This window comes from Oncorhynchus mykiss, chromosome 15 (assembly GCF_013265735.2).
Source record: "Oncorhynchus mykiss isolate Arlee chromosome 15, USDA_OmykA_1.1, whole genome shotgun sequence".
NCBI lineage: Eukaryota > Metazoa > Chordata > Actinopteri > Salmoniformes > Salmonidae > Oncorhynchus > Oncorhynchus mykiss.
The window spans coordinates 62,077,837-62,093,974 of NC_048579.1; the positions used below are offsets into that span (position 1 = coordinate 62,077,837).

The window sequence follows — 16,138 nt, forward strand, 5'->3', positions numbered from 1 at the left end:
CATTTTGAAAAATTAATGTAAAATCATGTGAGATGACAATGGACAAACTAAAGGGTGTGCAAGGTGTAGGCCCACTGACTGGACATTCTGAACCTTGTTTGAAGTCACTAGGTCACATGACCAAGGAGCTATTGAAATTTTACATTTGGAAAAATTCATGTAAAATCTTGTGAGATGAAAATGGACAAACTAAAGGGTGTGCAATATAGAAGGGTAGTTAGTCAGTGGACATTATGAACCTTGTTTGAGTCTAGTAGGTAATATGACCAATGAGCTATTGAAATTCAAAAATGTAAATAAATAATAAAAAATATTGCGAGATATAAATTGACAAAAAAATAAATGTGTGCAATGTGTGTCTATGCCATCGGGTTAAAATTTTAGGAGTAATGGTTAAATAGCTATTGAAATTTGAAAAACTTGATTTGTCACTATGTTGACGGTCCAACAGGCGAATATCCAACCTGTAACTGTCTTTACCTCGATTTTTTCGATAGCCAACAGAAGTTGAAAATATTTGTTTGTGTAGGTAAATAGGTCTACCAAGCAATGGAGAAAATATTCAAACAATCACTTGCAATATTTCTAACTAAAGATTGCTATTTCAATATGAGTATTTTTGACGTCTTGTGATGTTTTTGTGTGATTTCTTGTGAATCTGCAACACACCCAAACACTGACCTTCGTTCTAAGTCAATTGAACGCGACTTTCCCTCCCAAGCAATATGGCTGCGCCCGGCGCCAATTGATGGTCTCACGGGGTATATAATATGAGTTCCTTGAACTTATATAAACCTGCGAACCACTTTGGTGGACACCAAATGTAGAGATTGCATGTGGCAATACTATGCACATTAATGTCGTGGTCCTGCGAAAAGGTTTATCAGTCAACATGAGTGGCGCTACCCTACACAACATGATGAGGATACCCTCAATAACGGAGCTTAGGTCATTTCCCTTCTTGTGCAGGAAAGTGTCAAACAACCCCCATCAGCATGGCTCCCAGAACGGGACACAAACATCACCCGAGACCAAACTCCTGGAGAATGAGCCCACGGAGGAAGAGCAACGGAGACCCAAAAAGAAACCGAGCGAGTGTTCTGTGCTGCTCTTCCCCGGGCAGGGGAGTCAGTTCGTGGGTATGGGTCGCGGGCTTCTGAAATACAGAAACGTCAAGGACATGTTTGGCGTCGCGCAGAAGATATTGGGCTACGACTTGCTGTCTCTGTGCCTAGATGGACCAGAGGAGGAATTGATGAAGACAGTCCACTGTCAGCCCGCAGTGTTTGTCACATCACTGGCAGCTGTGGAGAGGCTGAACCACGAAAATCCAGCGGTAAGCCACATAGTAGTTGCAATGTCTGTAGCCGCATATGCGCCGATGCTGTGTGAGTTGCATGTTATTTAAAGTTACAAGTGTGCATTTAATGGCAAAGTATACATTAAATATATGTTTAACTATACAGCCCTAAGACACCCTGATGTTTTATACCAATAATATTATTGTATTTCTCTACAAACATCTTGTCGTCATATGCGACCTCATCCATCTCAAGGCCATTGAGAATTGTGTGGCTGCTGCAGGATTTAGTGTGGGAGAGTTTGCAGCCCTGGTGTTTTCTGGTGCCATGGATTTCGCAGAAGGTTAACCTCAATAGTCTATCCAATGTTGTGCTATACTTAATTATGAACGGACGGTAAACAATTCTAAGTCGCCATAGTTTTCTCTTTCATCCTAGCCCTGTATGCGGTGAAGGTGCGAGCAGAGGCCATGCAGAAAGCGTCAGAGCTGATCCCTAGCGGCATGCTGTCGGTAATGGGACGGCCCCAGGCTAAGTACAAACATGCCTGTTTGCAGGCCAGGGAGCACTGCCTTAGCCTGGGCATCAAGGAGCCCGTCTGCAGCGTGGCCAACTACCTTTTCCCCGACGAGAGAGTCATCGCTGGCCACAGAGGTAGTGGATGGATGGGGAGTCCATTATTCTTTGGAGTTGGGTCACTCTCTTGGGCCACAACATCCTGTCTTTACGTACCTCACATTTATTTGAGATCAGAGTCAAGCAGGCTACAGGCCTACTTCTCAGATATCTAAATGGGTTAGGGGAATGGACTAGGGGTGGAATTGGGAATGAGTCAGACACTTCCTCCTGTCCTCCCTCCCTCAGGCACTGGACTTCCTACAACAGAACTCGAGGAAACTTAACTTCCTGCGTGCGCGGCCGCTCCCGGTGAGTGGGGCCTTCCACACAGCACTGATGGAGTCTGCCACCGAGCCCCTGAGAGATGTCCTCAGACAGGTGGAGGTACCGAACTTCATCAATCAGTCAATAATATATTTTCAATTTTCAGTTGGTCAATGTACTGTGCAGCCAGGACGTTACAATATACAGCATACGTCAAGTATAGAATATCTCCAGTCGTGTTGGTTGAAGTATGGTGGAGTTTACAAGATTTGATTCCTAACATGGGCCACAGACAGATTGTCAATTGTATAAGTCTGGTTAAAAACATTTACAGTTTCCCTCCATAAATGCCAAAATACATTTAAAGGAGTGGAAAAATCCTTTACCAAACCCGTCTCTCTGCCCATCCCAACTTAGGTACGTCGGCCCGAGATCAACGTGTACTCCAACGTGGACGCCAAGCGCTACATGCATGAGGGCCACATGCGCAGGCAGCTGGCCAAGCAGCTGGTGTCGCCAGTGAAGTGGGAGCAGACCCTCCACGAGGTGTTTGAGAGGACCCAGGGTCAGAGCTTCCCCCACACCTACGAGGTGGGCCCCGGGAAGCAGCTGGGGGCCACGCTGCAGAAGTGCAACATGAAGGCCTACAAGAGCTACACACACGTGGACGTCACCACCCATGATGACTGAGAGCATTATGGTCTGAGGAGTAAGACGGGACTCATGGATTTGTGGAGAGACTCGTATCAATACAGTACAGTCTACATACTATACAGTATACATCCATTGACAATCACCCAAAATGAGTAAAACAGTATTAAAGACATTGACACACATACATTACCTACAGTATACTTCCTTCAATGTGACAGAAATGACTCTGTCCATATGAACTCATTCAAGTGACTTTGCACCAATAAATAAATACCTGGTATTTATGAGTCAAGTCAGTTTGGTTTTTCTCAAGTTAAATTTTTTCTCAAGTCATTAAAAAATCATTTCCCAGTGTCCATTTAATGGTGTAAGATAGTTGTGGCAATTAAATGTCTAACCAGTAACAGGCTTAATCTTCATAGAAAAAACTGCAGACCAGCAACAGTATTTAAAACATACATTAGTTGATAAGACTATAAAAACTGTGATCCAGCACAATCAATTCAATAACACACACGGTATTTCTTTTTTCTTAAAGTCTATAGTAAAAAATGTTTAAAAATATCACTCAATTAGGAAATTGTCCAACACAGAACATTGTAGCTAGAAGTCCAGCCAAGGCCCCCCTCAGTGCAATGGTTAGCCTTTCTACTCCTTCCACAATGCAGTGCAAATGGTTGCCGTGGCCACCAGTGCCACAGTGGCAAGCATTGCTTTGGCCCAACCAGGGCAGTTAGCAGGTTGAATACTGGAAACCTGTGTAGGGGCAAGGGACAACACATGAGTAGTAGTAGTACGAGACGTATCCCCTACCCCCAATGCACATGAGATGTGAGGGAAGTAGATACTGTAGGTATATGTAATATGTTGTTGGCTCTTACCCAAGCCTCTGCTCTCTGTGTAGCCTGCCTGTGGACAGCGGAGGCCACGCCGGGCAAACTCTTCACTCCCCAAAGCTGTCCTTGTATCCCCCTGATAATGAGTTACATGAAATCTTTGTTAACCATATTTTCATATCGCGTGTTAAATATTTCTTATGTGCAAAATAAGCACTGATTTACTAGTTGTTTGGCACAATACATCCTGGTCTTTGAGCCCTCTCACCTGTAGATGCTTCTAGTCAGGGCATGGGCAGGACTTGTCACATGGAGAGTTTGTGGCACAGGCCACTGATTAGGGTGTCTCTCTGCCCATTCACGGTCCAGTCTGTCACCCATCTCTGCCAGCTGACGACCTGTTGTCCGGGCAGCCCAGGCATGGATCCTAAAGGAGGGACGGACAGAAATGAAGAAATGCGTTCTTTATTCCTTGAGGTAATCAGTGATTGGGTAGCAACAAAGTGTTCACTTCCAACCATTTTGCTTTCACCCATAATGTCAGATTAGTGACTACTTCAATGGAGGAAGAAATTAGGGTTCAAATACCACCTTTGAATGTCTGTTACATCATTATAAAAGATAACATCAGCCAAATATGTGTATGTGACCAGTACAATTGGATTTGATTTATGACAGAGTTTGAGTAAAATGTAACAATTTCTTATCTCGTATTGTCTGTGTAAACTGATCAAGCGGTCAGGACTGGGGTGACGTAGCCTCTACCTGAGATTCACATCAGACAGGGTGACATTGTCCACCTCACTAGGTCCAGCCCTGAGGGAAATGGCACGGCGTCGCTCTCTTCTGTGTTCCACCATTTTGTTTTCTGATAAAGAAAAGAGTTTGCCACACACATGTCATGAGTTTCAGTGTGTTGCACTCCTAAATTATGTTTTTTTTTGTGTGTGTGTTAACAGGTGAGTTATTGCACCTAGGCGTGTGTGTGTGACCATGGTCATAATAACTTTAACGCCCATAATTATCTACCTGTGTAAATATTGAGTCATGTGACCAGAAGTGTGTTGTCGGGGAGATTAGTCAGGTCAGTGCACACAAACTTTCCTCATGCTGAAAAGATGTCATCTTCAGGATTCACTGCACAGGATGGGCTCAATGAGGTTTCAAGACAGAGTGTGTACGCGCATGCGATACATAAATAAACACACGAGTGTGTCTGTATGTGACCTACATTAGTGCATGTCAGTTTTTACTAGGAATCTCGTTGTGAAACACAAGAGAGTTTAGTGTTGAACACACCCCTGGCTCTGCTCACCTGTCCCTAAGCTGTTCTGTCCCTCTGCTCACGTCCTGTTGGAGAGGTAGTCGCAATGCAAATGGTGAATTTCCATTACTCAAATCAACCAAACGGATACCATTGCAAAACAATTGCTTCCTTGTTTAGTCATCTTAAAATATACATTTGATTTTGTAATATTACATAATGTCTTTACAAATGTAATGTCTCAAACCAATCCAATGAAAGGATGGATGTCATTAGTCTTGCTTTAAAATAATTAGCAAATAAAAATAAATACAATAATGTAAAATATATGTAGTAAAGACACTATGAATTATTTAACTATTAAATTAATAATAGTATTATTGCTAATAACATCATATATTCCTTAGCTCTACAGCATGATCAAATCATAACAATTGGGGGAAAATATTATTTGTGGATAGTAATGTTTGATAGGGGTTTGTCAAGACAAGGTGATGTCATCCTCTTCACCAAACAAACCTAAGGTCGATTTGAAGATCACACAAGCAAAGACAGTATAATTTGCCCCATTTCAATGTAAAATATTTAAACAATGATAATGATCCCATCATTATTCATATTTTGTCATCGAGTTTCACATCTATGGAGGAGCAGTACTGCAGTCAATATCTGTCGACACAATGTTCCTTGTCTGACGACAAAGGAACAGGTGCATTGTAGAATAACAAAAATGTCAAATTTACCTATTTTGTAGATTAAAGTAGACGCCGCCCTGTAACGCAAATAATATGGGCATTATAGAACAATATCCTGAATATAAAAATGTTTGGAACATTTCACAGTTGTTTAAAATGTTCCTACTTACAGCAGCGTCCTTTAATCTTGTTGTTTTCAGGTAACTGCCACAATCATCATTTCAACAGCCACGCCTATGGCAGTTACACCAGGAAGATCCTTGAGGAGTGTTTCTCTCAACAACCACTAGAGGGCATCATAAGGGGCAAAATGTCCCTGCATGCTAAAAATTGGACCATGTGCATTTAGCGCAACCCTGTGGTGGAACGAGCGGGGAATATTTGACAGTTCGACGCGTCGTCGGTTGCTAGGTTATTCACCCGGAAGAGCACGGTATTCATCTGCCAGCTGACTGGGATGGATCGATATATCAAGATAAGAGATAACTAGCATCCACCCTTTTAGCAGATTACATGGGTGAAGTCAATCAATTGAGGATTTCTCCTTTATAATTTGCATTAAATTCCCCTTGAAGGCGATTGAACCAGACATCACGATTGGATGAAAAATAATTGTCCTTTGCAGGTGTCTCAGGCAGGGTGGATCCAGCTATCTGGGACTGATGACCGGTTGGTTGTCTGACAAGAAGATTAGAAGATCGATTTCCAGGTAGCTAGCTAAAACTGTTATTTAGTGTGGAAGGATACATATATACTTAGCTAGCTGACATAACGCGATTGTGTTCAATGCTTTACAGTACACCAAAATGCTACCAAAAGATAGTTATGAATATAGCACATGAATTCAGTGTTTTTGCGAGATAGCTAACAGCAGTGGCTCATCATGGTCAAAACAATAGACTATTAACGTTAGTTATACCTATGTTTATTACACGTGCTAAGCTCATGTGTGTTTGTGCTTGCATTGGTGTGTGTTTCCGTGTGTGTGTGTGTGTGTGTGTGTGTGTGAGAGAGAGAGACTCTAGGAGGAACAATGGCTAATAAGGTGAAATGGGTGACCGACATTGAGAAGTCCGTACTCATCAACAACTTTGAGAAGAGAGGATGGACTCAGGTCACAGAGAGCGAGGACTGGAACTTCTACTGGTAGGCTGTCATTGGAGCTATGGAGCTTTCTCTGAGTTACAATACACAGTGGGTGCTTATGAATGCCAGTGTAGCACATACAGAGATCAGGGTCGTGTTCAGTGTGCACAAAACAGTAGAGAAGAATGCTTTGAAACAGGCGTTACTACTTGGTCTTGTCCAATAAAAACACTCACCTTCTTTTTTAAACGTTTTCTTTTATTTGTGCCTACTGAACACAACCCAGGACAACATAAAACATTATTTTTGTTTAATACATAAAGATATTGCTTCAGGGGTAAATTAGACAAACTGCAATGATGTGTAGCTGTAAATAACAGATAATGGCATTCAGAAAAACAGAAATTCCTGATTAATCACAAAAATCCCATCCCTGACTGACTACCCCCCGCGAATCTCCATCAGTCTTGGAGAAACCCTGTTTATGATCCGTCTATGCCTCCCTATAGGATGAGCGTCCAGACCATCCGGAACGTGTTCAGTGTGGACACGGGTTACCGTCTCTCGGACGAGCAGATGGTCAACCACTTCCCCAACCACTACGAGCTGACCAGGAAGGACCTGATGATCAAGAACATCAAACGCTACCGCAAAGATATGGAGAAGGAGGGAAGCCCGCTGGCCGAGAAAGACGAAACCGGGAAATACCTTTATTTAGGTGGCAGTTATGAGCTTTCCCGTACACGCACACTGCTTACTTACAGTATATGTAAATAAATATGGATGTAAGATACATTTCAATTTCAGTTGCACCTGCTACAAGGGGCTCTGACTAGAAGTGTCCCTTTTTTGGGGTCTTGGGCTATAACAGCTAAACTCACTCATTATTTTGTGCTGTTAAACAAATGTCATCAATACTGTCCTTTCATATTTCTCTGCATTTTTATACTCCCTCTCTCCCTGTCTGGTTGTGACCCAGACTTTGTGCCGGTGACGTTCATGCTTCCGGCAGATTATAATCTGTTTGTGGAGGAGTTCCGTAAGAGTCCTTCCAGCACGTGGATAATGAAGCCGTGTGGGAAGGCTCAGGGAAAAGGCATTTTTCTCATCAACAAACTTTCCCAGATCAAGAAGTGGTCCCGAGACAGCCGTACCTCCACGTGAGTGCTGACACACACACCCACACCCACAACCACACCCACAGATACATACAGTTGAAGTCGGAAGTTTACATACACCTTAGCCAAATACATTTAAACTCAGCTTTTCAAAACTTCTATAATTTAATCCTTGTAAAAATGCCCTGCCTAAGGTCAGTTAAGATCACCACTTTATTTTAAGAATGTGAAATGTCAGAATAATAGTAGAGAGAATTATTTTTTCCAGCTTTTATTTCTTTCATCACATTCCCAGTGGGTCAGAAGTTTACTTACACTCAATTAGTATTTGGTAGCATTGCCTTTAAATTGTTTAACTTGGGTCAAATGTTTCGGGTAGCCTTCCACAAGCTTCCCTCAATAAGTTGGGTGAATTTTGACCCATTCCTCCTGACAGAGCTGGTGTAACTGAGTCAGGTTTGTAGGCCTCCCTGCTCGCACATGCTTTTTCAGTTCTGCCCACAAATTTTCTATGGGATTGAGGTCAGGGCTTTGTGATGGCCACTCCAATATCTTGACTTTGTTGTCCTTAAGCCATTTTGCCACAACTTTGGAAGTATGCTTGGGGTCATTCTCCATTTGGAAGACTCATTTGCGACCAAGCTTTAACTTAACTGATTTAACTGATGTCTTGAGATGTTGCTTCAATATATCCACATAATTTTCCTACCTCATGAAGCCATCTATTTTGTGAAGTGCACCAGTCCCTCATGCAGCAAAGCACCCCCACAACATGATGCTGCCACCCCGTGCTTCACGGTTGGGATGGTATTCTTCGGCTTGTAAGCCTACCCTTTTCCCTCCAAACATAACGATGGTCATTATGGCCAAACAGTTCTATTTTTGTTTCATCAGACCAGAGGACATTTCCCCATGTGCAGTTGCAAACCGTAGTCTGGCTTTTTTATGGTGGTTTTGGAGCAGTAGCTTCTTCCTTGCTGAGCGGCCTTTCAGGTTATGTCGATATAGGACTTGTTTTACTGTGGATATAGATACTTTTGTACCTGTTTCCTCCAGCATCTTCGCAAGGCCCTTTGCTGTTGTTCTGGGATTGATTTGCACTTTTCGCACCTAAGTTCGTTCATCTCTAGGAGACAGAACGCTTCTCCTTCCTGAGCGGTATGATGGCTGTGTGGTCTCATGGTGTTTATACTTGCATACTATTGTTTGTACAGATGTTTATGGTACCTTCAGGCATTTTTAAATTGCTCCCAAGGATGAACCAGACTTGTGGAGGTCTACAATTTCTTTCCTGAGGTCTTGGCTGGTTTCTTTTTATTTTCCCATGATGTCAAGCAAAGAAGCACTGAGTTTGAAGGTAGGCCTTGAAATACATCCACAGGTACACCTCCAATTGACTCAAATGATGTCAATTAGCCTATCAGAAGCTTCTAAACCATGACACAATTTTCTGGAATTTTCCAAGCTGTTTAAAGGCACAGTCAACTTAGTGTATGTAAACTTCTGACCCACTGAAATTGTGATACAGTGAATTATAAGTTAAATAATCTGTCTGTAAACAATTGTTGGAAAAATTACTTGTCATTCACAAAGTAGATGTCCTAACCGACTTGCCAAAACTATAGTTTGTTTACAAGAAAATTGTGGAGTGGTTGAAAAACGAGTTTTAATGACTCCAACCTAAGTGTATGTAAACTTCCGACCTGAACTGTGTATATACACACACACACACACACACCTCTACTAACTACTGATAAACATGTCCTGTGTGTGGCTGCCAAAGGTGCTTGCATTTGCATTGTTCACAGTCAGTCTTATGTCATCCAGGTAGTATTACCCCACTACTCTGGAATCTGCTGTTCTCAACACCGTTGTCCATAGATTAGATGTCCATAGATAAATGACTGATGCTCTGTTTCCTTTGTTTTTGATAGGTTTGTAGCGGCCTCAAGTGGCAAGGAAGCCTATGTCATCTCTCTGTACATCGACAACCCACTGCTGATCGGAGGCAAGAAGTTTGACCTGCGTCTCTATGTGTTGGTTACCACCTATCGACCTCTCAAGTGTTACATGTAGGTTTATGATTAACCTAAAGCCTACAGCCCGGTTTCATTTCCCTCAAGTCCTACCGCTCTGAAATGACTGGATAGGTAATAGATAGATAATAACTTAATTGTCCCTATACTAATAGAAACATAGACCGTCTGTTACATGAAATGCAAATACATCATTATAAACAGTGCAGTATGCATATACTTTTTCATAATTCTGTAATTATGAAAAAGGTTTACCTGTGGATGTATTTCAAGGCCTACCTTCAAACTCAGTGCCTCTTTGCTTGACATCCTGGCAAAATCAAAAGAAACCAGCCAAGAAAAAAACATTTTCCTGAAAGGCCGCTCAGCAAGGAAGAAGCTAGTGCTCCAAAACCACCATAAAAAAAGTAGTTTGCAACTGCACATGGAGAAATGTCCTCTGGTCTGATGAAACAAAAATAGAACTGTTTGGCCATAATGACCATCGTTATGTTTGGAAGAAAAAGGTGAGGATTGCAAGCAGAAGAACACCATCCCAACCGTGAAGCACGGGGGTGGCAGCATCATGTTGTGGTGGTGCTTTGCTGCAGGAGGGACTGGTGCACTTCACAAAATAGTTGGCATCATGCGGAAGGAAAAGTATGTGGATATATTGAAGCAACATCTCAAGACTTCAGTTAAAGCTTGGTCGCAAATGAGTCTTCCAAATTCTGTAAAACATTAATAAAGGATATTGCCACTAGGATAAATGATAACTTCAGCATTTGATCAGATCAATATTTGACAATTTGGTCCATTTGGACCTTTGTGTTGCTTCCAGGTATAAACTGGGTTTCTGCCGGTTTTGCACAGTGAAGTACACCCCCAGCACTAGTGAACTGGACAACATGTTTGTGCACCTGACCAATGTGGCCATTCAGAGACATGGGGTAAGTGTGTGTGTGTTGTCAAGACAGATAACATATACACAACACACTAAATGGGCCTAAAACAGGCAGAAATATATGAGTTTCTGTGTGTATATATTTCTACGTGTGTACAATACATCTATACACGTTGCAGGATGACTATAACCATGTCCACGGTGGGAAGTGGACGGTCAGTAACCTGCGTCTGTACCTGGAGAGCACCAGGGGGAAGGAGGTGACCAGCCGACTGTTTGACCAGATCCACTGGATCATGGTGCAGTCCCTAAAGGCTGTCGCTGTGAGTGGTCACACACACATACTGAAACAAAAACGTGTTCCCCATTTTATCCCTGCTGTGTTGCAGCTGCTCTTCCCTTTTTCACTCCTGTCCCACACACTCAACGCACTAACTTCCCTTTCCCCTCCAAACACTCCCTCTCCCTCTCTCTCACTTCACAGCCCGTCATGAACAATGATAAACATTGCTTTGAGTGTTATGGATATGACATCATTATCGATGACAAGCTGAAGCCATGGCTCATTGAGGTGAGGCGCCCACCCACACACACACACACACTGTAATTACATGACATAGGCAAAAATAACGTGAAGTAAAAAAGTCTCTCTTATTGTGAACATGCTATAGATTTACTCACTAAGACTAGTTCCTACTAAGATGACCTCGTGTCAAAATGTTTTCTTTGTTCTGCATTGCTTGTGAAGTGAAACCAGTGCTGCGTTCCTTTCTCTGTCTAGCAAGTTTAATGTCCTTAGGGTTGACTTTTCTCTCTCTCTGTGTGTGAGTGTTTGTATATGTGTGTGTGTTTGTGTCTGAGGTGTGTGCTTGTGTCTGAGGTGTTTGACTAAAATCTGCTCACGGCAATGTACAGGAAACAAACAGTACTCTGGTTCACCAGCAGTTATGTATGTTTTTAGGATTTAGGAATGTCACAATGAAACAATTGTCTGTTGTTATGACTTTGTTAACTCCTTCAATCTTCTCTATCTGCCATTGTTTGCATACTGAGTCGTTTACTTTCTATTGGTTTCTCACTGTGAATGTCTGGCTGAGTACATGAAGTCGAACATTCTCGGAGGGTCCTAGAGGAATTCAACTTTTGACTTGAACAGGAATAAAAACAGGTCTATTTTGGTAGATCGTTTAAGTTTCCCTGGTCCCGTATTCACTAAGCGTCCCCGTGTGTAGGAGTGTTGATCCGCTGTGAGAACCTCTGGTACAGCCACCCGGGGCAGAATAGCCGGCATGCCAATGCCAAGCCCTCATTAATGTGTATTGTAGAATAACAGCTGAGGAACCGACCTGCAGCAGTCTCTCAGTCTGCAAGGGCTGGGAAACAAGGGAGTGATTCCAACCAAGCTTTGTGTGTGTGTGTGTGTGTGTGTGTGCTCATGTCTTTCTGGGATTGATCTCTCTTTTTCTCTCTTAGCTGTCCATGTGAGTGTCTGTGTGCCAGTATATTTACAACCCACACCCACCGTTGCTGCTAATACATTGTCCGTGTGGTACATTTCCTGCCTGATAAGCAGCTCCCAGTTCCTATGGGGACCGATAGGAAATGAAAACAGTGAAATAGTGAGGTCATTCCTGCCTGTTACTAGTCTCCAGTACTTTGTACTCTACTCATACTCAGGACAGAACTTTCCATGCTGGCCCGTGTGTACATAATGACTAATGCTTATCCTGACCTGTGCTCTCTGCTATTCCGCGTCTGTCCTCTAGGTTAACGCTTCTCCGTCGCTCACTTCCAGCACAGCCAACGACCGGATCCTGAAGTACAATCTGATCAATGACACTCTCAACATCGTCACACCCAACGGGGACATTCCCGACTGCCGCTGGAACCGCAGCCCACCCCGAGAGGCCCTGGGCAACTACCAAGTCCTGTGAGTGACAGCCCCCTCCTCCTATCACAGCACTCGAGGGAGAAAACAGGCCTGGGGCGTGTTCAGCAGGACGCAGCGTTTCGGAATATTTAGATAGAAATATGCTATGCTTCTCTGACATGTAGAATTAGGAATCAAGTCGGATCTAATCATGGCATTTCTATCTGCAGCATTTGACAACATTTGACTACGGAACGTGGCCCAGGGTAAAAAACACACTATTTGTTTAAAAAAAATCAAATAGTGGAGTGCCAGATGGGCAGGGTTGGACGTTTTGGAGCTATTGGTCCGTCAAGCCAGGATTAACAGTTAGAGAAAATATCTCTAACCATGAACTGATTTAGGATCAGATGAACTGAAACAAGCCATCTACGATTCACCGCATAGCAGCTTCTAGTCATTGTTGCTAGCTATCTGACCGATCAGAATGATAACACACAGCCTTTTACCTCAGAGTTACATTTTTGTTGTGATGTTATTACTATATTGTCTTTATACTTCCTATATCTGGCATCTTTACTTATTTTATGAGTTGGAGAACACTTTGGGAGGGATCTTAGACCATTCCTACATATAGAATCCACAGGAGGTTGGTGGCACTATAATTGGGGAGAACAGGCTCTTGGTAATGGCTGGAGCAGAATGAGTGAAATGGTATCAAAACCATCAAACGCATGGTTTCTATTTATTCTGTTCCAGGTGTTATTATGAGCCGTCCTCCCCTCAGCAGCCTCCACTGACAGAATCCTTCCAGATCCTTGATATACTTCGTCTGCGCTTATAGACTGCCCTCTTCAATTCAAACCACAGCTTTTCAACAGGTTTCTACTTTTGATTTTGGGGCCAATTAACCATTTATTTTTGATGTGTGCTTGGGGTTATTGTCTTGCTGGAAGATTCACTTGCGGCCAAGTTTCAGCCTCCTGGCAGAGGCAACCATATCCTGATACTGGGTAAAGTTCATGATGCCGTTGATTTTAACAAGGACCCCACGACCAGTGGAAGCAAAATAGCCCCATAAGATACACCACCAAACTTTACAGTAGGTACTGGGTTCTTTTCTGCTCATGCATTCTCATTTAGACGCCAAACCCACCACTAGTGTGCGTGGCCAAAGATCTCTATTTTTGCTCATCTTTATCAAGGGTGTCAATAATTTCGTACCCCACCTTAGCTCTTACACATACACTCTTAGAAAAAAAAGGTGATATCTAGGACCTAAAACTGTTCTTCGGATGTCCACATAAGATAACCCTTTGAAGAACCCTTGGAACACAAAATAGTTCTACCTGGAACCAAAAAAGGTTCTACCTGGAATCAAAAAGTGTTATCCTATGGGGGCAGCCGAAGAAGCCTTTTCTAAGAGTGTACTCTCTCTCTCTATCCTCTGTCTCTTCCCCTCCCTTCCTGCCTCCGTCTCTCTCTCACTCACCACTCTCTCCCTCCCTGCCTCTCTCTGTCTTCCCCTCCGTCCCTGCCTGTCTCTCTCTCCCTACCTCCCTCCCTCTATCTTTCCCTTCCTCAGGTACGACGAGGAGCAGGCGCTGAGCGAGAATGTAGAACGTGACCTACGGAGTCGCTCAGGCCAGTCGCTGGGGTCTAAGGGAATGGCGAAGGGGGGCACAGGGCCTCGCCCAGCTGCCGCCACCTGGAAGTGAGGTGGTAATGTCCAACGCCTCACTGTGCCTCACTGTCCCTTCACTGACCTCTCGTCGCTCTTCCTGTGTCATTCATGGGAGAAAGGGGGTCGGGGGCAAGGGACGACCCAGTCAGAGGGATGGAAGGATGACAGGGAGGGAGAGGACCCAGTAAGCTCTGAGGACCCTACCATGCATCACAAGTAAGGACATGTGTGTGTCAGAAAAGAAAGGATCACACACACTCACGTTTAGCAGAAGCTCTGTATAATACACCAAATTATAGCATTTATCAACCTTTTATATAACAATGGGAAGGGGACGTTCTCAGATGACTGTTAGAGGATTTCAATCAATGCACATGTTTGAATAATGTTTTCATATATTGTTGTGGAATTGTTTTACTTGAATGTTTTTTATGTTTTCAAGCAGAATATTTGCTAGGTTAAGACACATCGGCGTGTGTAATTATTCTGTTAATTTCTGAAAACTGACAGGATTCACCTCTTTATTTTTAAATGTATGACCAGAAAAGCATTTTGTTGACTGTATTAAACATAGTGTAATGGACAATGCTAACAACAAACAAAAGTAAGACTGGAAAGTGAGCTTTGAAGCGTTTGCTTTTCAAGCCACTGGAGTCGGCTATAAAGTGTATAAGGCTACAGTATGCATAATTACTTTTACAAAACTGAGAGACTTGTTCAATGTTTGGTTATACAACTTTACTTTTTAGTTGTTACTCATAAGTTCACCTTTGGGATAAAGAAATGCTTTTACAGTTAAATATCTGGATATAAAGTGATGAGGTCAGCTCTTCAAACGTTGAAATACCTTTAATTTTGTGTTGTGGATGACATTGCCATGCCAACAAATATTTTTCTGTGGTGTGACCTTGGAAGGGTGACCTCGAAACCAGGGTTGCGTCCCAAAGGGCACCCTATTACCTATGGGCCCTGGTTAAAAGTAGTGCACTATATAGGGAATATGGTGCCATTTGAGACACTGACCAGCACACCCTTGGTCTGCCTGTGTGTTTAAGATAATCCCATTCTGGTCACAGTGTGTGGTCACCTCGAGCGGTTGGCATACAAGAGAAGTGGCTACTGAGCTACAACAGTATGAACCATTCTGATTGTGTGAAAGTGAACATGATGTAATAACCCATAGAGTATCTTTATTCATTTCTTATATACAGTACCATACATCCCACCCCACCTCACTGTGGTCCCCAGAGTTGTTAAAGGGATAGTTCACCCAAAGGAAACCAAATGTAATTTTGTAATTTGGGTGAATTATCACTTTAACAGTCACCATTAGGTTTTGCCTTTAATGATTTTGCCTTTTTTGTATAGAAGACTGTACCATGTTTTATATATACTAATATGGTGCTGCTGCCTTTGTCTTACAGATGGTTTTAGTACACAATTAAATATACTGTTACATTAAAATAACGTATTTTTATGTACTTTTGACACTATTTGGTTATGCATTTCATGTCATCCTTTTACCCTCATTCTTTGTTAAATACAGGTAGCTGCAATTATATTTTTTTATATACATGTACTGAATATAGGAATTATAACATGCAATGTTTTTGGTTTTTAAATGTATTAATAATTCCTGGTGCCTCAAATATCTGCATGTAATAAATCCAATTAAACAATGGGGGATTTGTGAAAATCTCTATTTTTTAGGGGTCACCTGTGTGCATTAGACAGATTCCCACACCTAACACGGACTGTGTCAGAGCACTCTCTGAATTTGAGAGGGGTCACATTTCTCCATCCCTCAGCTGTATACCAAAACAAGTGGC

General features: G+C 42.6%; 2 protein-coding genes and 1 long non-coding RNA gene across 11 annotated transcripts; 2 read left to right on the forward strand and 1 right to left on the reverse strand.

The window, feature by feature from the left end:
* Positions 1-139: 139 nt before the first annotated feature.
* On the forward strand, positions 140-3,117 carry LOC110490560 (malonyl-CoA-acyl carrier protein transacylase, mitochondrial-like). The gene is made up of 5 exons (XM_036944926.1): positions 140-1,336; positions 1,557-1,644; positions 1,740-1,955; positions 2,164-2,303; positions 2,601-3,117. Exons 1-5 carry the CDS (start codon positions 848-850, stop codon positions 2,871-2,873), a joined length of 1,206 nt encoding a protein of 401 aa, XP_036800821.1. The 5' UTR covers positions 140-847; the 3' UTR covers positions 2,874-3,117.
* Positions 3,118-3,134: 17 nt separating this feature from the next.
* Positions 3,135-5,976, reverse strand: LOC110490561. The gene is made up of 7 exons (XR_002468722.2): positions 5,803-5,976; positions 5,681-5,709; positions 4,989-5,023; positions 4,439-4,541; positions 3,942-4,100; positions 3,719-3,809; positions 3,135-3,593 (listed from the first exon to the last, which is right to left on the reverse strand). It is a non-coding gene; the product is annotated as an uncharacterized LOC110490561 (long non-coding RNA).
* Positions 5,977-6,026: 50 nt separating this feature from the next.
* Positions 6,027-15,990, forward strand: ttll1 (tubulin tyrosine ligase-like family, member 1). 9 transcript variants are annotated; one of them, XM_036944925.1, is made up of 11 exons: positions 6,027-6,149; positions 6,258-6,341; positions 6,658-6,778; positions 7,228-7,436; positions 7,698-7,878; positions 9,771-9,908; positions 10,693-10,801; positions 10,935-11,078; positions 11,240-11,326; positions 12,522-12,685; positions 14,211-15,990. In XM_036944925.1, exons 3-11 carry the CDS (start codon positions 6,666-6,668, stop codon positions 14,341-14,343), a joined length of 1,278 nt encoding a protein of 425 aa, XP_036800820.1. In that variant the 5' UTR covers positions 6,027-6,149; positions 6,258-6,341; positions 6,658-6,665; the 3' UTR covers positions 14,344-15,990. The 9 variants fall into 9 exon arrangements, with proteins under 9 accessions (XP_036800820.1, XP_036800814.1, XP_036800819.1 ...); XM_036944919.1 differs by having other exon boundaries at positions 6,028-6,149; positions 6,641-6,778; XM_036944924.1 differs by having other exon boundaries at positions 6,028-6,149; positions 6,645-6,778.
* Positions 15,991-16,138: the final 148 nt, after the last annotated feature.